This window comes from Mustelus asterias, chromosome 7 (assembly GCF_964213995.1).
Source record: "Mustelus asterias chromosome 7, sMusAst1.hap1.1, whole genome shotgun sequence".
Classification (NCBI taxonomy): Eukaryota; Metazoa; Chordata; class Chondrichthyes; order Carcharhiniformes; family Triakidae; genus Mustelus; species Mustelus asterias.
In genome coordinates this window covers 122,303,103-122,323,693 of record NC_135807.1, presented here as the reverse complement: position 1 = coordinate 122,323,693, position 20,591 = coordinate 122,303,103, and the positions used below count along the sequence as shown (strand labels likewise).

Genomic DNA, 20,591 nt, shown 5'->3' with positions numbered 1-20,591 from the left:
CTTGCACCACAGTAGATTGATACAGCAGTACATCGTGTTTCTGCCAGCTCTTTGGTAGAGCTATCCAATTAAGTGCACTCCCCCCCCCCCCTGGCTATTTCTTCATAAATTGTTTTTTTTTTGGAGTATTTATCCGATTCCATTTTGATTGTTACCATTGCATCTACTTCCAACCTCTCAGAGAGTGCTCTCCAGATCATGATCATAGTTCATTTTGAACAAATGAACAGAAGGACAGGCTGATAGGGGTTAGAGGAGAAGGTTCAGCATGGACCAGTTGGGCCGAATGCTCTCTTTCCAAGTTGCAAGTTCCATGGGAATCCTACAATATATCTATACTTACCACATGTAATGCAACTTGCTGTCCAAATACCGTCATTTTGCAAAGAAGTAGTGAAAATGGTGAAAACTTCCAGTTTCTATATGGATCTGAGTCATCACAAATGTCTTGTACTGTTTAAGCAATGGAACTTAGGAATAAGAGCAACAATATTGTGCTCTCTGTACCGCTGCATAAAAATGGAAAGAAAATCTGAAGGTGAATAAATGCTGAGACCATGTGGTTCTACATAAAGTTCTGATTCAGCTTCCCAGACTCATTCAAATTCAGATAAAAACAGTGTGCTGGAAATACACAGCAGATTCGGCAGCATCTGTGGAAAGCGAAACAGAATTAACAAGCTGAATTTTACCAGTCTATCGGAGTAATAAAATGACAGCAAAGGTGTCCAGAGGCAAGTCTTTAATTTTTAACTGGATATTCCCATGGAGAAAAGGATGCTTTACTCCAGGAGTAATTCCACTGACAAATTAGGGATCTTTTTATCAAAACAAGCTTTATTCACAACACAGTCTGAATGTAACAAAATGAAACAGTTTAACTGTTAACCGTTGAACATTCTTTAAGCATGAAAAGGCAATCTTAATTTCTAACATCACTACTTCAGTTCCAATTAAGCAATTTTTTATATATACTTAAATCCCACCTTAAATATAGTAGCAAATACAGATATACTTGTTCAGACCTGAAGCTTTCTGAGAGGGTTTGATTTTTCAGAGCAGCCTCCCGACTTCTGCCTTCAACCAGCTCCAGTCAGCAGCTTCAGGGATACTTGCTTTAAATTGGTTAACATCCTTGAATGAAGCCTTCAGAGAGTTTCTGCAGAGACTTGGCAGAGAAAGAGTGCAGACCTCTTCTTTATAACAGCTCCCTCCAGCAACTGAACACAGAAAGCTGTTTTTTCCCCTGTTACAAATCTAGCTCCTCCCATTTCTAGTATCACTTGATGCCCCATACACCTAACTCACCTTCCATTACTTCAAATCAAGAAAACACCGAAGGAGTCCTTTTCTTTGGTAAACAAAAGCCCATTAAGCATTCTGCTAAACAAACACTTACATGGCTAAAATGAGTAAGAATTCTGTTTTCCAGCATCTACTGCATTCCTTCCAAAGAAACCGAGCCCCAGCAACAAAACACCGAATCTTAAAGCAGTCCCCTCAAACATGCAATATATTAATAGCATGGTATCATCACACAAGGGCCAATTTGCCTAGTGCAGAGGAACAAAACTGTTTGAAGGTGCTCTCACTCTGGTACATTTATATACAAAGCAAGTGTGAGTGGTTTCAATTGTTACAGCTGCTTGGGCAAGTCTGTGCTTTGATCACCATTACTAATTGCAGACACATACCCATTCGAAGTAACAATCTGCACTGGTGGAGGCTGTGGGGAAATGATGTGACAGTGTACACTCTGAGGAACCCTCCTCCTCAGAGCTGAGGGGGCTGTCACTCAGACTCGGTGGCTGGCCACTCTCAACTAAGATGGCAAGAGAGTAAAGACTGATGTGACAGTGATGCATGTTCCAAATGTCCTTCTAACTACTCATCATCTGGAGCTCTGTGATGAGTTGTACACACGAGCACTATGATTTATGCTTGCCAGGGGGAGTCTCCTTTGCCCATCTCTCAGAGTTCCATAACCATCTACCATCCAAAATTGCCTTGCCTGCCTCCATTTTTCCCAGTTCTAGTGCGTCTTCCTTCATAGCCATGAGGTTGGTGATGTAGGGCATGCCGCCTTCCATTCTGGGCTCTTCCCTTGCACTGTTCTTCTCCTGCAAGCAGATAAATTGATGAGTTTGTCTTCTGCCATCCCAAGTGATCAGGACTTCCCTGCGTTTCATTACAGCCTGGAAGAGTATCTCCAGGGAGGCATTATTGAATCTTGCTGTGACCCTTGATCTATCTTTGACCATGTCTTCACTTTGAACTGCTGCCAGAGCTCTCTCACTTCTCCCTCCAGGGCTATTGCAGTATCATGTGCTGCTGGCTGGCTTTGAAAGATAATGCTAGCATTTCAGGGTGTGGAACAGTCCTGCCTGTACTATTTTACTGGCCACCCTCCTTGCCTGCCAGTCCTTAATTGCAGTAAGAAGTCTCACAACACCAGGTTAAAGTCCAACAGGTTTATTTGGTAGCAAATACCATAAGCTTTCGGAGCACTGCTCCTTCGTCAGATGGAGTGGAAATGTGCACTCAAACAGTGCACAGACACAGAAATCAAGTTACAGAATACTAATTAGAATGCGAATCTCTCCAACCAGCCAGGTCTTAAAGGTACAGACAAATTGGCCAGCCCTGATAAAATTGTGTGCGCAACTCTGTCACCCGCCTATGTTGCCTCGGACCAATTTTCAGTCCTGGCAGCAGGACTTGCTTAAGGTATAATTTTGCCCTATATTTCAGGTCTGTGACCTTTTATCAGAACTAAGATAAGTTAGTAATGCAATAGGTTTCGAGCAAGTGAAATGAGAGAGAGGGAAAAAGAACAAAAGGGAAGATCTGTGATAAGGTGGAGGGCAAAGAAGGTTAAAAGACAAAATGGTTTTTTGGTGCATGGTCCCAGAAGTGCCAGTGGAACAAGTAAAGAAGCAGAACATATGTCTACACAATATGTGAATATGGCAGGATCCAGAGTTGCTGCCTTCTGAAAGCAAATTTAATAAAAATGAAAAAAGCAAAACATGAAAAAAAGTTAGACAGAAGTGATGAAAGGTCATAGACCTAATACGTTAACTCTGTTTCTCTCTCCACAGATAATGCCAAACCTACAAAGCATTTCCAGAATTTACTATTTTTATTTCAGATTTCCAAGATTCGCAGTATTTTGCTTGTGATTCAAATTCAAGATTCCCTTGAACAGCTGTGAGGCACATGAAACAGCTCCGTGCTACAGTCATCACTGTAATGACCAGGGGTTGGATAAAGTCTGGACATAGTTGTGTCAATTTGGGTGGAGCAAGGCCAAATTCCAGGGATCACTATCCTGCATCCCATGGACATTTGGAGAACAAACAACCAGAGATTAACTCAGGCCATTTTTCATATAGTAAGAAGTTTAACAAGACCAGGTTAAAGTCCAACAGGTTTATTTGGTAGCAAAAGCCACACAAGCTTTCGGAGCTCCGAACAAATAAACCTGTTGGACTTTAACCTGGTCTTGTTAAACTTCTTACTGTGTTTACCCCAGTCCAACGCCGGCATCTCCACATCATTTTTCACATGCCCAGGGTGGCTGTCTAAAACATGCATTTGGCCCCTTGTATAGACTAATGATGGGCCTAATACCCCATTAAGTCCCTTCAGGAATGCCCAGACATCAGACCTCTTCTGCTCACCTTTTTGAGGCATGGATGTAGCCTAGCCAGCCGTCACCATTGAAAAGCTAAGTATATTTATTTATCCAATTTAGTTGGGGCAATGGGAGTTCCATCCACCTTAGTGGCACTCCTGCCAGCTGTGATTAACCTTTCCCCGTTCTCCACACTAACGCTCCTCCTCTCCTTCCTGCCACTTACCTAAAATCCTTTTCCAGGGAGGGAAGAAGCCTGAACCTAGTGGTGAACACTTACTGTTGGATCTTCTTCCAGGGAATGACCTCCACCAGGTCCTTCTTAGTAACCATCTCAGTCTTCTCCAAGCCATTAGCGGCAAGTCTTTGCTGCTCCATGGAAGGTGGGAAGACTCTGTCAGGAGCAGCTCTCAACTTTTCCTAAACATTTGCCGAGATTGTCAGAGTCAGCACCATGAACTGAGAGGTTCAGGGCTGACCACTACAGAGTGCCGGCCTGCCCACAATGAGCTCCGGGTAAAGGTGCTCTCTTATTCCCACTTCATTGCAGGTCTGTTTTGATTTGACAGTTAACATACTCAAGTGACAATTTCCAATTCTCACACCAACTAAAAGAGTTGCACTGCTAATCTATGCCAGAGTTGCAATATGATTCCAGCCCTATTAAGAACCGAGGCTCCAGGAGCCCAAGGTCATTGCATCTAAGTTGGATCACAGCCCAGGTTCCAACGGTCAAAAGCCAACACCTGACCATTTGCACAACTCAGCTTTCCACCTCCTGCACTCAAAAACTCTCCTGTCTGAACAGATTTAAGTCCCCAAAATTGCATTTTAAAAAAAGGAAAGGTGGAGTTCAATTCTCACTCTTTTCTGTGCTGATAAATTTTGCTCTTTAAATGAAGCACATCTTCATTATTTAACTGGGCCTTACTCTCATTAACCAGAACCCTCGCTAAACTGGAAGGCCTGTCTCCCCAAGACTTTCCCCTCTCAAAATCTCTCCACCAAAACTAGCAGCTGAACCTAGGACACTCTTTCTGGACAAGACATGGACACTGGCCTAAAGCCCTCCCCACTGACTTCAAGAGCCACCACTACTGCCGGAGTCTCTCACACCATTGGGAATGGTTGCCAGTCTTCTTCAGGCTTAATCTTGCTCACTTCTCTGGCTCTCATATCCAGTCACCACTATCTTCCTGTCTCTGCGGCCAGTCTCTCATCCCTGACCTTTCAGTACAGGTCATGGTGGCTGCCGCTTGGGCAACGGCATGCAGCAGAGGACAATTTGTCATGGGAGCTGGCAAAGCAATCAAGAGAAATGTGTTTTTGAATGCTTGTGAAAAATCCTGGGATTTCAAAGCTCTATCTCGAGTGAGGCTTCGTTTTATTTAGAAATTGTCTCTCAAGGTAATTCACAAAAGTTGGCATATCTGGCAAATGGCTCATCTCCTCAGATACTGTGCCCCCCCCCCCCCCCCATTTTCAAAGCTGCTATCCTTCCCCCTGCCCTCTTTAAAAACCCCACCCTCAATGCATCCTTCTGTATTATGACCCCATTTCAACCTTGCTTTCCTTTCCAGTCTTTGTACGTTTTAATGCCTTCCAAATATGTACCTATTTTCGCACAGTCCATGTTTGCATCTCTTCAATCAGGTTTCAGTTTCTGCTGTAACAAAATAGGGCTCTAACAAAATTCACAAATGACATAGCGACACAGATTGACCCTGCTTGATGCATTTCCAGTCTTTGGCATAGTTGATCATACTCTCCTCTTTCCACCTCTGCCCTCTGATGTTCAGCTCAGGGGTATTCCATGCTTGATTCCATTCTTGCCTGTACAATCCAAAGCATCTCCACCAAAACTTCTCCTTCCATCTCACAGTGTGACCTCCAGGGATCCCTAGGAGTTGATCATTCACCCTCTATCCTCTTCCTCACATGCTTGCTTCCCTTTGGCAGTATCATTAGCAGACAGTTCAGATCCACACGTGCGCTCACAATACTCAGCTCCAGGGACAGCTCAACCAATTCTGTATTGTCAGATTGATTGTGCGATATTCAGAGGGAGAGCTGTTGAAATCTCCTGGTGGGAATAACGAACCAGGCGACACTGAGAGCTAACCTACTGGGATATTTATGGCAGGCAACCAGGACAGCCACCCAAAGCCAGCAGGGGTCCTTTTAACATATTTATGTCAGTTCCTGATGACATCATCAGGATCTATTTGCAATTTTTACTGAGAGGCTTGAGCAGGAAATGATATTAAGTTTCTGTCAGGCTACACAACAAGGGACTGGATTGAGACCAAGAGGCCTTTGAGAGGTAAATTTAATTATATTTTAATTTTCTTTTTGGTAGGCTGATCGACCAAATGTCCCCGTTTTCCGTGAACAGTGCCTAAATTTGGTACTGTGTCCCTGGGCAAACAACACTGGAAGAATCCTACTGCAGGACCCTCATAATTGAGCCATGCTCATTATCTGCTGAAATGTCAAACTTCTTGACCATTCATCATGTGGCATTATTTGTGGGAGGGGGGGATTCTTTCCTGTGATTGGCTGTTGTTGGAGATGTCCATGAGTCAAGTAGATTCATCACCCTCACCAAAGATGTATTTATTTAAAAATCAACTTCAGTAGCTGACAGAACCAAATTGAGGTAGGTTTTGCAATCAATCATTCCAAGTCCATTCGGGGCGGCACGGTAGCACAGTGGTTAGCACTGCTGCTTCACAGCTCCAGGGTCCCGGGTTCGATTCCCGGCTCGGGTCACTGTCTGTGTGGAGTTTGCACATTTTCCTCGTGTCTGCGTGGGTTTCCTCCAGGTGCTCCGGTTTCCTCCCACAGTCCAAAGATGTGCGGGTTAGGTTGATTGGCCAGGTTAAAAATTGCCCCTTAGAGTCCTGAGATGCGTAGGTTAGTGGGATTAGCAGGTAAATATGTGGGGGTAGGGCCTGGGTGGGATTGTGGTCGGTGCAGACTCGATGGGCCGAATGGCCTCCTTCTGCACTGTAGGGTTTCTATGATTTCTATGATTCTATGAAGTCAAATATAAAATACAAAAAAATGATAAAACAGAGTAGATTGACATACTGATCATCAGATTACATCCCTTGTAATTATCAGGCTGCAAAGTTTAACAGTCATATAGAGTTTGTTCACTGAGTGGATGAGATACAGCATTGGGCGATTCTTAAATCTTGTTGTTTTACATCTTATTTCAATGAGCTGTTTTGAATTCTGCAGTAAGTGAGATCTGCCAGCAGGTAACAAGTAGTGAAGTTTGGAGTTTTGTCAACCACCTTGGAAAGAACAGGAGAGTTGATTACATCTGCTTTTGAATGACTCCAGGCCGCATTCGCATAAGACATCTGAGTAATTTTGATAATTAAGAATAAGAATGACTTTGCAGGCCCTTTTTTTTAATACTTTCAAAGTATTGTTGCTTTGTGATTCTGCTCAACAGGTGAGGTTTCATGCGATAAGGAGGCAACTGTTTCAGCCACTAGTGCCTGGCAAGACGGTGGATCCTTTAATATGGGCAGGAGAAAAAAGTCAGAGGCAAAGCCAAGGGTATGGTGAGAGCTGGCAGGTAAGTTGAGTTACTTTACCTTGGAGATCATCATAGTGCAAAGATCAGATCAAATTGTATTTTTCATAAGTAAGCTCTGAAATCTCCCATTGAGAAGACATTTCTGAAATCATCTGAGCCAGAGATCGCGATTTTCCAGGATATCGGCAAAGGCCAATGTCGGGCAAGAATAGCGATGCTGAAGGTGCCGACGGAAATGGCAACTTTCTCTGCCATGTAGTCCAGGACTTAGAAAAAAACACTTCAAGGATCAGGTCCCATGATCTATCATGGGCAGAGCGGTCTCTGATTTGCTTGCCCCGCCAACAACTTAGAAATGCGAGGTTCGGGGCACAATTTTTAGAGGCTGCCACAGCGCACAGCGACCAAATCAGTTAACCCTGGAACCCCTCCTCAGCACCCACTTTCCCAGCATTGCCCGGACACTCCTCCAGCACCCTCCTGGTACTGCCTGGACATTCCAGATGGCACTACCTGGACAGTGACATGGGGTGCCTAGACAATTCCTGGGCAGCCTAGACAATTCCTGGGCATTACCTTCTCCTCCCTGAGCACTGTACTCACTTGAGCTCCTCTGGCAGGTCTGCTCACCAGGTGCATTCCTTCTGAGACCAGTTGGGCTTCACACCGTTTTGCTGTCACCCTGCCACGGATGGGTTTTTTGACAGGGTTGGAGGTAGGTGTTAATTTCAGCGTACAGGCCTGATAATTACATAGTAACATCATATTAGGGGTTCCTGAGGTTAAATGTCAGGTAACGTGCTCCGTCACTGACAGGGAAGGAAGGGAGGGGGGACAATTGTGCCATGTGTGTATGCTGACGTAAAAAGCAACTTTGCTTTTCTCGTGATGTTTCCCGCTCTCCGCACAAAACCTGACCGACACGAATGGGAGTGAAAATCCCAGATAGAGTGTGCTTCACATCTTCACAGATTAAAAATTTCAGTCTGGTTGAAACTGATTTTAAATCATATAGTCAGGGATGAATATAAATGGTATAGCATTGCTAATGACATTAATGAGGATAAAGAATTTTCTGAAAATTTTATGAAAAACTGACATTCCTGAAGTGTTATTTATAAATGTTATCTGAATGAGCTTCAAAAGTGTAATGTCACATCCACAGTAATTATATGAATGTCTGTTTTGCACTTGTAGTCTATGTGTACAGTTGTCGAAATACAAGTTGCTAAAATTCTCATTACTTTTGATTTATTATTGTCACATTTGACTTGATCTATTATTGTCATATGCATTAGTATACAGTGAAAAGTATTGTTTCTTGTGCACCATACAGAGCATACCATTCATAGAGAAGGAAACGAGAAAGTGCAGAATGTAGTGTTACAGTCACATGTATTGGGATACAGTAAAAAGTATTATTTCTTGAGTGCTATACAAACAAAAACATAGTATTCATAGAGTACATGGGGAGAAGGATAGGAGAGGGTGCAGGGTATAGTGTTGCAATTACAGATAGGGAGAGGAGAAATATCAGCTTAATATATAATAGGGCCATTCAAAAGTCTGATGGCAACAGGGAAGAAGCTGTTCTAGAGTCAGTTGGTACATGTTCTCAGACTTTTGTATCTTTTGCCTGATGGACGAAGGTGAAAGAGAGTACGTCTGCAGTGCATGGGGTCCTTGATTATGCTGGCTTCTTTTCCGAGGCAGCAGGAAGTGTAGACGAAGTCAATGGACAGGAGGATGGTTTGCGTGTTGGACTGGGCTATGTTCACAACTCTTTGTACTTTCTTTGCAGTCTTGGTCAGAGCAGGAGCCATACCAAGCTATGATACATCCGGAAAGGATGCTTTCTGTGGTGCATCTATAAAAATTGGTGAGAATTGTAGTGGGCATGCCGAATTTCCTTAGCCTCCTGATAAGGTAGAGGTGTTGGTGGGCTTTCTTAACTATAGCATCAGACCGTTTCCAGGGAGACAGATGGAGTCAGCGACAAGGGAACAAACTCAACAAATTTGTGACAGGCAAACCGAACACAATGGTTTAATTAATTAATAATTTAATAAGTTAGTCCCTTCTAAAAACCCTTTTGCCTCTTTACCTACTTCACGACCCTCCGTAAAACCTAACTCTTTGATTAACCTTTTGGTCACTCCCTCCTAATATCTCACTTAGACAAGCACCCAATTTTCTGATGCTCAGTGAGGGCAGATTTTTCTGTTGGGGGTGCTACATATTGTGGTATGAAATGAAAATGTTTATATTGCTGTAGTAGCAATGTCATGGACCTTGTGGCTATTTCCTCTGTCCTTTCATACAGGACATCTGTGTGGTAAATACAAAAATATTTATTGGTACTAAGAGGAAAAAAGAAATGTGTGTACCAGTAAAAAGTGATGTGTGGAAGACGATTGCATAAATTGATGGCTAAACCTGTTTTTTTTCCTCTCGCGATTTTTCTACTGGAGGTACTACATTCTATTAAATAAATTTTAAACTTTACATCTTGATATGAAAAGAAAAATGTTTCTACTGTGTGGACCTTGTGGCTATTGCCTCTGTCCTTTCGTACCGGAGTGTGGTAAATACAAAATATTTAGTGGGAAAAAGAAACGTGCAAAAAGTGATATATGGAAAATGATTTTACAAAATGATGGATCACCCCACCCACTAAAGTAAATAAATCCTGAGCAAACCATCAAGGTGACAACTTCAGGGTACACCTTACCTGCCGTTGGCAACCACCTCCTCTCACCTGCCGCTGCGCGAGCATTCAAAAGGAAGGGATTACTTTCGGTGGGTGAGGGGGACTATTTTTCCTCAGCGCGGAGGAGGCGCGATTGTGACGTCCCTCCGGTCGCGCAGGCGCGAGGCGCCATTGAGGGGGGGGAAATGCAAAAGGAGGGGTGTGGCTAGAAGGGGGAGGGGCGGCGCTGCCGCGAAGGAGGAAATGGTGGTGAGGAGGCGTGCGCCGCCGGAAGTGACGGGGAGGGCGAGGCTATAAATAACGGCGAGCTGATCGCTTTGACCCTCCGATCCCCGGCTGTGTGTGTGTGTGTGTCCGTGTGCACCAGGCTCCATCCGAGCTCTCCCGTCAGCACACTTTTCTGTTCTATCTCTATACATAAATGATTTAAAAAAAAGAAAAAAAATTTAAAAAAGCGGAAAAAAACTCTTACCCAAAAAAAATTTAAAAAAAGAAAATCTCAAAAAAAAAAGCCGGGTGGGGAGGGGGGAAAAAAAATTAAAAAGGAAAAAAAAACAACGGCAACCCGAAATCATCCACAAGTCTCAACAAGGGAAAAGGAAAAAAAAACAACCGAGGAAAAGATTTAATCAACGTCTGGAAACCAAGAGAAAGAAGAAGAAAAACAACCAGCACAAATTAAAAATAAACCGACGTCGCCGACCAGGAGGAAAGAGAGGAAAAGAACCCGCGAGCGGGGAACCGTCACAGAGAGAGAGAGAGAAACCAGCTTCCATCCCAGCCCGGAGCGGAGCCCGAGTCAACCCGGAGCGGAGCCCGAGCCAACCCGGAGCCAAACCCACCCTTTCGCGACCCGAGGCACTCGGCCTCTTCCAGCAGGCCAGCCCCGCAGGCGCCATCTCCCTCCTCGCCGCTCCTCCTCCTCCTGGCCTTTCTCTCTCTCTTTTCTTCCCCCCCCTCTCGACGCCTTTATAAAAAAAAAATCTCCTCCTTTTGGTCAGCTTCCCCCCCTCACCCCCCCAGCTGATTATTTTTTATTCCCCCCCCCCCTCCTCCTGGGTCTGAGTTATTTTTTGAGTGAGTGAAGTTTTCCCCTCTTAACCCCCCTCAACACCCTCCCCATCAAAGTGACCATCTCCTCCTCCTCTCTCCCTCTCCCCGCCGCCATGAACCCCAGCGCCCCCAGCTACCCCATGGCCTCGCTCTACGTGGGCGACCTGCACCCCGACGTGACCGAGGCGATGCTGTACGAGAAGTTCTCGCCGGCCGGGCCCATCCTCTCCATCCGCGTGTGCCGGGACATGATCACCCGCCGCTCGCTGGGCTACGCCTATGTCAACTTCCAGCAGCCGGCCGACGGTGAGTCTTTTGAGTGGGCGGGAGGCTGGGATTGGGGAAGGGTCCTCCACATCCCTGTGCGTTTCTGAGACAGACTTCAGGGGGGGGAGAGAGAGAGAGAAATGTCGACACCACGTGAATCGGCCTCCAAGCCTCAGTCTCCTCCCTCCTGTTTGAACTCGGTTTAAATCTGCAAGCCAGCTTATTTTTTTTTGTCCCAGGCTGATGCAGAAGCCGCCCCTTTCCCCCGCCTCCCTCCCCTCTTTTCCCTCAGTATATACCTATTAAATGACCCGAGGCCCGAGCACACATTAAGGCCCCAGTTTCCCTACTTTTGCAGCCGCCATGTGGTGTGTCTCATAATGCGCGGCCTCCAGACACGAGTTATATTCTGTCGACTACACCCCCCACCGCCAGTTGTAGGTGCTTGCCGCGGATGTGGAAGGAGAGGCCCCTCCGTGTATTTTTTTCCATTTTCCCTTTATTAATGAACATTTCAACACATCCTCTTTGATTTGATACTTCCCACCCGGCCGTTCACGTGAAAATGCTTGACTTATCGATAAACTTTTCAGTGTGGTTTGCTGCAATTTGCGGAGAAATGGGGCCTAAACTCTTCCCCCCCCCCCCCCCCCAGTCCTGGTTGAGATGAGCTGAGCTTGCACGCCATTCCCCTCCTGATTTGATGGCAATTCGTAGTAATCGGATCAGGAATCAAAATGATTCAGGCAGTTGCTGAATAAACCTGCTGAGCCATCAGCGGAATTCCATGTTGTAGGGTTATTCATGAAGTGTACAGTGCTGCATTAGGTCGGTCTTGGCTTAGTGGTAGCAATCGTACCTCTGTCAGAGGCTGTAGGTTCAAATTCCACTTCAGCCATGTGAGCAGATAATCTCCACTAATATTTCAACACAGTAGTTGCTGATGGAAGGTTTCGCTGTTACATGTACCATCTTTTGAAGGAGCTGTTAAACTGAGGGCCCATCATTTCCCTCAAGAAAATGAGACCCCATAGTTCTGTATGAAGGAGAGTAGTAAGAAGTCTCACAACACCAGGTTAAAGTCCAACAGGTTTATTTGGTAGCAAAAGCCACTAGCTTTTGGAACGCTGCTCCTTCGTCAGGTAAGACTTACCTGACGAAGGAGCAGCGCTCCAAAAGCTAGTGGCTTTTGCTACCAAATAAACCTGTTGGACTTTAACCTGGTGTTGTGAGACTTCTTACTGTGTTTGCCCCAGTCCAACACCGGCATCTCCACATCATGAAGGAGAGTAGCTCAGAGATTGTTATGGCTAACATACATCCCTGAGCAACGTTACCAAATCAAATTATCTGGCCATTTAACTCATTACTATTTGGGGATTTTTAAATTATTGACATGATCTCCTCCATTAACTGCATATCAAGAGTTGTATCAATTTTTTGGGACATCCTGAGGTCATCCTATATAAATGCCACTATAAATGCATGTTCAGTAGTATGCAACAACTGAATCTAATTTGACGCTGAGATGCATTTTTATAGTGCTCTAGCTAGGCCAGTGAGTGCAGTGAATATAAACCAATGGGATAACAATTGAGAAAATCAATCTGACTTGAATGTAAGGGTAAAGCACTGTGTACATACACCTGGTGCCATAATCTGTTACACTTGTTGCTGAATCGGTTTGCTATAAGCAAACAGTGTTGGGTTGAAGCTAAATGTCGTCAGGTGAGTTGTACACTAGCTGCCACTGTGAATAAGTTGAACAGTTGAATGATTCTTGCACAATCCATGAAGGCTAGGCCTCTGCTGCATTAGTTGATTGAGCTTTATAGTGAAATCATAGAAATCATACAGTGCTGAAGGAGGCCATTCGGCCCATCGAGTCTGCACCGACCACAATCCCACCTAGGCCCTACCCCCACATATTTTACCCACTAATCCCTCTAACCTACGCATCTCAGGACTCTAAGGGGCAATTTTTAACCTGGCCAATCAACCTAACCCGCACATCTTTGGACTGTGGGAGGAAACCGGAGCACCCGGAGGAAACCCACGCAGACACGAGGAGAATGTGCAAACTCAACACAGACAGTGACCCGAGCCGGGAATCGAACCCAGGACCCTGGAGCTGTGAAGCAGCAGTGCTAACCACTGTGCTACCGTGCCGCCCCTGGTTCCCAGGTTTAGCATGCTGACATTAGCTAGGGCATGAAGAAGTGGTAAAGAATCTGGTGCTGTAACCAATATGGGTCACTGTCTTCAAAGGAAAAAGGCAGTTGGAAAATCTTTGTACTTTCTGAATGAGATAAATCTAAACCAGGAACGTATCAACTGATTTCAAATCCACTCTGTCTTCTGTTTTGGACAGAGATCATAGCGATGTATTAAAAATGTCTTATCAGCTGTGTTTTTTGAAATTTGTTTTGGTAGTGTAGAAGGCATATCTTTTAGGTATGAGTTCATAGTTCAAGATGATTTGCATGTCGGTTAAATTCTCAATAATGCAGAGTAAGCTATGACACTGGAGGTGGGGCAGGGTCTATCCCTGGGTGCTAATGTGTAGAAACTACTTTGTGCTGAAGACCACCTGGATGCTGTTTTTGTCTGATGATGTGCCCACTCTTGGGGTTGAGGGTTATGAGTGTTTTAATGTTGTTGGGTTTAAGGGGCAGAGAATCAAGAGTGCCAAGAACAGTACTTACCAATTCTGCAGGCTTAAAGAATTCAACGAAAGGATGGACCAGAGAAGAATGGGAAAGGAAAAGATGAAGGCATGCAGAATAGTTTTTAAAACCATATTTAGTATGGTTTGATAGTCCCGTCATTTAAATTGCATTGTTCTAATATTGTCATTGCCCTCAATTGAGGGTCCCCATACCTATCATTGATGGGGCCTTTGACTGTCCATTGCATTTCCTGCACACTCACCTTTGCTTTTCCACATTAGGATTTCCATTATCCTCACATTGCACTCCACCTTTCACTTTTGCAGACCATCCTTTGCCATTTATGACACCTCCAATGTTATGTCACTAAACGCGCATTTCCCTTTTTAATCCTTTCAACCTCATTACGACAGAACCGTTTCTTCCTGAACCGTGGTGTCTTTGACGACCACCACTGATCCCTCCCTTTGCTATGGAAGCAGAAGAGGTATACATCTGTCCTTTCACCTCCTTGCCATCACCCAGGGCATCAAATACTAAACTTGTACTGCTTTCTGTTTAATAGACGGTAATCGCTGCCCAATTCAAACTCCTACATTTCTTCTTCTGGTGTTGAGACCTAAGAGGGTGTTGTCGACAATGGGTTTCCATTAGATTAGTCCATGATTATGCTTGGCGAAGTCCTGTAGTGATTTTCCATTGCCTTCAGCATGTACAGTTCTTGCTGCCTGCCACTGGGCATATTTGAAGGATTTACAAGCTGACAATAAACCTGTTTTGCCACATTACGAACATACTTTCTCTGGCCATTGATCCTGAAGTTGGTCTTGTACCCAGAGTTTCTGACCCAGATATGGGGACCACTGCATCACTAAATCTTTGAACTTCCTCTATATTTGGAACAACAAACCCAAATTGGGTAGCTGCTTTGTGCATTGTCCATTAAACTTGCAGACCTGACCCTGAGCGTCTAGCTGCCTATCATTTTAATTCTCTGCTGCACCTCTGTTCTGAACTTTGTCCTCAGCCTCTTGCATGTTTTTAATGAAACTTAACCAAAGCTCGAGGTACAGCACCTCATTTAAATTCTGGACTCAATACTGAACTGAACAATTTCCGATCCTAGTCACTGCTCTTTTTTTAGGCAGCAGCTGTGGCTAATTCTGCTGCTGCTATTTGCACCTTCTCTAGATTCAGCTTTTGAATTTGCATGTCCCTTTGCCTTGTGCCATCAAGCCTCTTGTCATTTAATCAATCGTGTCTTCCACCTTGTCACAGGCCTTTCCTTTTGTTTTTTCCTTCCCTGTCCTTTTGCTGCCTATGTACTTGCTTAAAACTTGCCAGTATTTCAGTGACTTTTTCCAGTTCTTATGAAAGGTCAGTGACCTGAAATGTTAACTCTATTTCCCTCTCCAAAGATGCTGCCTAGCCTGCTGAGTACTTCAGCAACTCCAGATTTTATTCTTGTAGGGTCACTTTCTGCATTGTTTATTTATTAATAGGATGCTCACATCATAGAATTGCCAATATTCTGAATGTAAACAGTGGATTCCTGTACTTAGTAGTGAAGTTTGTAGAACATTGCTAAACCTTTTAAGTATAAAGATGACAAATCTAAATCGCTAAGTAAAATAAAATATTTAACTTCGGTAAAAGAAGAGGAAAGGAGTACACATCGGGACTTACTATATACAGTATTGTGTAAAATCACATCCCATTTTGAGTACAATGCACCGTTCTGATCACCAAATTGTAGGAGCGATTGTTAGAGAATACAGAAGAACAGGAATGAGCTGGGCATTCAGAAGTTTTGACTGTTGAATGTTGGAAGAGAGGTGCTGTCAGGTTGGTTTGGGCAAATATCTTCCAATGAAGCGTTCACGTGCTTGGAAATATGCCTTTATAAAACTAAAATCTGGGAAGAAGAGAAAAGCAATGACTGCGGATGTTGAAATCTAAAATAAAAACACAAAACACTGGAAAGTCTCAGCATGTCTGGTGGCATCTATGGAGAGAGAATGGAGCTAATGTTTCAAGTCTGGATGACCCTGGTTAGACCTGTAGAAATTTTCCAGCATTTTCTGTTTGTGTTGGGAATAAAAAGCCTGGATGCACTTTGAAAGAATAAGGGAAATCCAATACTTTTAATGTTTTAAATGCATTTAATAAAATTGAAATGCTCTGAACAAAAAAAATTGAGCAATCTGTTACCTTGGGGGGGGGGGGGAAGAGATTTGTGATTAATTAGAAGTGTAGATGTCCTTTAATTTGTTTGTATTGTAAAATAATGGTGAGCTTGCAGTTTGAGTTTCATGTCATTGTACCCATTTCCATAAGCAGGGTCCATAAGCAACTTGAAAAAGTTGTAGCTGCTAGCATTTAAATTTTGTTAGGTCCTTATAAGGAATGGGAAAATTAACATTACCTGATTGGCTGAGCAGTGCCCTCTCCAAAAAATGAAGTAAAATACAGCAGTCATCAATAACACATGGTGTACTAAACTCAATTACTAGTAAAACAGTTTCACTATCCCTGCAAAAGTGATTTTATATTTATGGATTGGCAATTTTTTGTGATAAATTGACTTTTTTAAAAAAGTTTTGATATTTTCAGTGTCTGTCCCCCAATCATTTTGTTTTCTCCCTGTAAAATGAGATTTAACAAAATAAGGATCAGTGCATTTTGCTTCCTGGTTCACTGAGAACACTTCAGTGTGATTGGCTGATTGCCCTGCTTAATGACATCACGTGTTGAGTGCCTGGAGATCCCCTTGACTTGGCACCAGATGCAAACTGACTGGGAAAACAGGAACCCAAGTTGCAGATATCAGTAGATCATTGTGGGCAGCTTTCTTGGAGAGATCAGTGGCAAGTATTGTTGCGTCACTCATGACAAAATCCAATCAGTAATATTCTGGATCTGACATGCCTTGTGGAAGCTGAAAATTATAGACTTAAGTGACATACATAACTAGTTCAGTTAATGCATATATTGGGGGTGCTGGAAGAACCCCCAATATACGCAATTACTCCATTCTAAGCCAGCCTATAGAATGTGGATTGAACTGGCTGTGTAAGATATGTTGGTAATCATTGATACTCCATTGGCTAGCTCATGATTGTAACATATTACTGTGCATGGTACAAAGTCCTTCCCTCTGATTTACCCTTTAAAGCCCGAGAGGTTTTTTCAAGCCCAGACTTGAAGCGTCCCAAACAATGTAAAAATGGGGCCAGTTCATTATTTGATGAAGCTGATACCCCTGAAATATAAAGTCCTTCAGATGTTGGCTATAATTTTAACCTCTGGGCAAATTGTTGATCTAAAAAAAAGTATTACATACTAAAAGTTTGTTTTGTTTTCTCCTCTCCTCAGCTGAGCGTGCTTTAGATACAATGAACTTTGATGTTATCAAAGGCAAGCCTGTTCGTATCATGTGGTCTCAACGTGACCCGTCTTTACGGAAATCTGGAGTTGGCAACATCTTCATTAAGAACTTGGACAAATCCATTGATAATAAAGCTTTATATGACACATTTTCAGCTTTTGGTAACATACTTTCTTGCAAGGTGAGAATTAATGAGACCTTAACTGACTAGAACCCATTTCTCGGGTTATAGAGTTTGGCAATCGTAAACATTTCAGTGGTTAATTCACCTGTTTCCTTAATCATGAATAATATTTCACCAGTTTTCTATTAAGAGTAAGCAGTGCCAAGTTCTTCAACCTCTCGGGTGCTTTAACCTGGATCTTGTCGTTCTGCCCCATATGCTTTGATGTTGAGAGTATTCTAAATGTTGATGTTTCATTGTCATATAGTACATCTCCAGATTCAGTTAGGTTTCCGTACTAGAGCTGTACACTCTTTTCCAGGTCTAGAGCTGAAACTTCAACAAATCTTACAGTACATTATGTATGTTGAGATGGATGAAACTGTTCTGCTTAAGTAACGGCTTTCACAACTTGAAACCCAAATGTTCAGTGCTAGCCCAAGTCTAATTTATTGAGTTAAAATACGCTCTTCCATCCATCATCTCAATGATGTTCTGAAATAAATGTTTCAAAAAGTGCCAAATCCACAATCATATGTTTGTTATCTCCATGCTGAAACTAATCGATTGCCCTTGTGCAATAAAAGCAAAATACTGTGGATGCTAGAGATCAGAAAGAAGTGGTAGGAACACTCAGCAGGTCTGGCGGCAACTGCAGTTCAGAAGAAGACTCGTTGGACTCAGAGTTAACACCTTCTCTCTTCACAGATGCTACCTGAGCTGCTGAGCTTTTCCTGCACTTTGTTTTTCTATTTGTTCTCATGGCTGTCTTCTATTCTTCACTGTAAAGGCCAGATTATCCATAGCTATGTTGCCCATATCCTGTCTCATCTTTACAAACATGCACTTTCACCAACACCTTCAATTTAAAATTCTCATCCTAGTTCTCAAGACTCTTCATGGCCTTGATTCTATCTCTCTTTTTCTTATTCACATCAGGCACTACCCCAGAATGTTATGTCCGGTCTGTTCTCTTGTGTATCCCTCCCTCCCTTTCAGCCCACCGTTGTAACTGTCTTCACATGTCCTTGTCCAACACTCTAGAATTCCTTCCCCCGCCACTGCCTCTTAGCTGTCTTTTTAAAATCCAACTCTAACAAAACTTGATCAGCTCTTCCTGATTTCTCTGGTTAGGATGAACAGATTTTTTTGGCCTGATCTATACCTCTGTGACATGACTTTGGAGGATTTTCTTTGTTAAAAATTGTTGTATCATGTCAAAAATTACATGACATGTAATACAATTTTGATTGTAGAGCAGATTGTTAACCAAGGATTTTGCTCTCCCCAGGTGGTCTGTGATGAAAATGGGTCTAAGGGCTATGGATTTGTTCATTTTGAAACGCATGAAGCGGCAGAACGAGCCATTGAAAAAATGAACGGCATGCTTCTTAACGATCGTAAAGTGTAAGTATATGGATTTTGAATAATCACATTTTTATTAGACTTAAAAATAAGGCTACTGCAGAAAATAGAAATACATGTCTGAGACTCTTAACATCAGGAAGCCTTTTACTGTAAGAACCATGTGCACTACGCTGTTTATTACGCTGATTTAAACTTAGTTTCTAATTTGTCAGGAAGTCTGATTTTGTGGCTGATCTGAATTAGGGTGGTAATGAAGCAAAATATTCTGATACTGGGAATCTGAAATAAAAACAGAAAATGCTGGATAAGCTAAGGTTTGGTAGCATCTGTGGACAAAAATACAATTAATGTTTTGGATCTAAATGATCCTTCTACAGAACCACTCATGCTGATAATGGGGGTGTATCAGTTGGCTTCAACGTTCTGGGCTATAAAGGAACAACGTTGGCTAGGGCTCATTGGTAGCCTGGAGAAATAAGAATTAAAAGAGTAGTAGGTATGATTAATTTTAACATTATGCGTTCTATAGTTTTGTAGGTCGTTTTAAATCTCGAAAAGAGCGTGAAGCTGAGCTTGGAGCCAAAGCAAAGGAATTCACCAATGTATACATCAAGAACTTTGGGGAAGATATGGACGATGAGAGGTTGAAAGAAATCTTCAACAAATTTGGTGAGTTTAATTTCACTTTGTGCCTGTTTGTTGACCTTGTAGAGACGCTCCAGGTACCAGATTTTGGATCAAGGAAGAGAGCTTGATTTCCCCTGTTCTATGTATTTCCTACTGATTTATTGTGATTAGAGTCATTGCCATGTGCTTTAAATACTTGCCTTATTTATTTTTGTCTTGTAATTTACAATCATGAAATCTGTGTAAACAAGAACAGTTGTGGTTGTCCTGATTGTATGCCTGAGATGACCGTGCTTTTTTGCCTTGAGTGGCATATATTGCAGAGTGACAACCAAATGTAAAAATTACGTTGATGTCTTGTTTAATTTGTATGAGTTCCAGGCTGCTAATCCTAACATCTTGTTTAGAAGCTAGCTACCTATGAAACAAGAGCAAGAAACCTCATTCTGGACAAATCCTATAACAAATAGGATTACATTGCCCAACTAAGATTGGTGGGGTGCAGAATTCATGATATCGACAATGGCATATAAACGGATTTTTATTTTGTTTTTACTAACCAAATAGTGTAAATTCATTCTCATTGTTAATATTCTGCAGGAAGATAGTTTGGTCCATAGCTATTAAGCATGTACTCTAACTGAGATTCTGGCTTTATCAGTTAATTATTTACAGGTGTGACTGGTCTTTTTTCTCATCCCTTTAACACTCTTCAGTGATAGGATTGACTAAGAAACGCAGTGAGGTAATTTAAGGATTTAACAATTTCTGGGCTTAATGTTGTCCTGTTCTGAATCAATTAACCAGCAAAAGCCTGTAATATATTTAAATCTCAATACTGAAAATTTTGCAATCTTTTATAGGGGCATTCCTGAGTGTAAAAGTCATGACCGATGACAGTGGACGATCAAAGGGCTTTGGTTTTGTCAGTTTTGAAAAGCATGAAGACGCACAAAAAGTAAGCAGCTGCTGTTAAAATCTCTATTAGGTCAAGTGAATAGCCTAGAAAGGTACTTTTCTGAAATGGGTTTTGTGCATAATTTTCAATTGATTTAATGGACTTAATCTACTCTTAAACCCTTTAAGGGTTTCCAGTTATGCTGTTGGTATTTCTGGAGGTGGAAAAGAAGGAAGGAAATTACATTGTAGCCCAATT

The 20,591-nt window shown here is 42.7% G+C and overlaps 2 protein-coding genes across 5 annotated transcripts in view; one reads left to right on the top strand and one right to left on the bottom strand.

Moving 5' to 3' along the window:
• Positions 1 to 824: 824 nt before the first annotated feature.
• On the bottom strand, positions 825 to 9,966 carry LOC144495495 (uncharacterized). Its single transcript, XM_078215512.1, has 3 exons — positions 9,922 to 9,966; positions 7,794 to 7,931; positions 825 to 2,120 (listed from the first exon to the last, which is right to left on the bottom strand). The coding sequence occupies exons 1-3, from the start codon at positions 9,964 to 9,966 to the stop codon at positions 1,929 to 1,931; spliced, it is 375 nt and encodes a 124-aa protein (XP_078071638.1). The 3' UTR covers positions 825 to 1,928.
• The window catches only part of pabpc1b (poly A binding protein, cytoplasmic 1 b), a 27,426-nt gene continuing 12,687 nt past the window's right edge, over positions 5,853 to 20,591 (top strand). For 2 of the 4 annotated variants that reach the window (XM_078216725.1, XM_078216724.1), the window contains exons 1-5: positions 10,222 to 11,259; positions 17,265 to 17,458; positions 18,732 to 18,847; positions 19,338 to 19,477; positions 20,299 to 20,393. In XM_078216725.1, the coding sequence (XP_078072851.1) occupies positions 11,067 to 11,259; positions 17,265 to 17,458; positions 18,732 to 18,847; positions 19,338 to 19,477; positions 20,299 to 20,393 (738 nt within the window). In that variant the 5' untranslated portion in view covers positions 10,222 to 11,066. Of the gene's footprint in view, positions 5,961 to 7,103; positions 7,230 to 10,221; positions 11,260 to 17,264; positions 17,459 to 18,731; positions 18,848 to 19,337; positions 19,478 to 20,298; positions 20,394 to 20,591 lie in introns of those variants that run through there. The other 2 variants (XM_078216727.1, XM_078216726.1) reach the window with 2 other exon arrangements.

Bases quoted from the DNA above. Each gene is read 5' to 3' on its own strand.
- LOC144495495 (XM_078215512.1), bottom strand. From the start codon at position 9,966: ATGCTCGCGCAGCGGCAGGTGAGAGGAGGTGGTTGCCAACGGCAG. The intron at 7,932-9,921 runs GTAAGGTGTACC...TGTAATTATCAG, and splicing joins GAGGTGGTTGCCAACGGCAG to GCCTGTACGCTGAAATTAAC. The intron at 2,121-7,793 runs GTGAGTACAGTG...ATCTGCTTGCAG, and splicing joins GACCTGCCAGAGGAGCTCAA to GAGAAGAACAGTGCAAGGGA.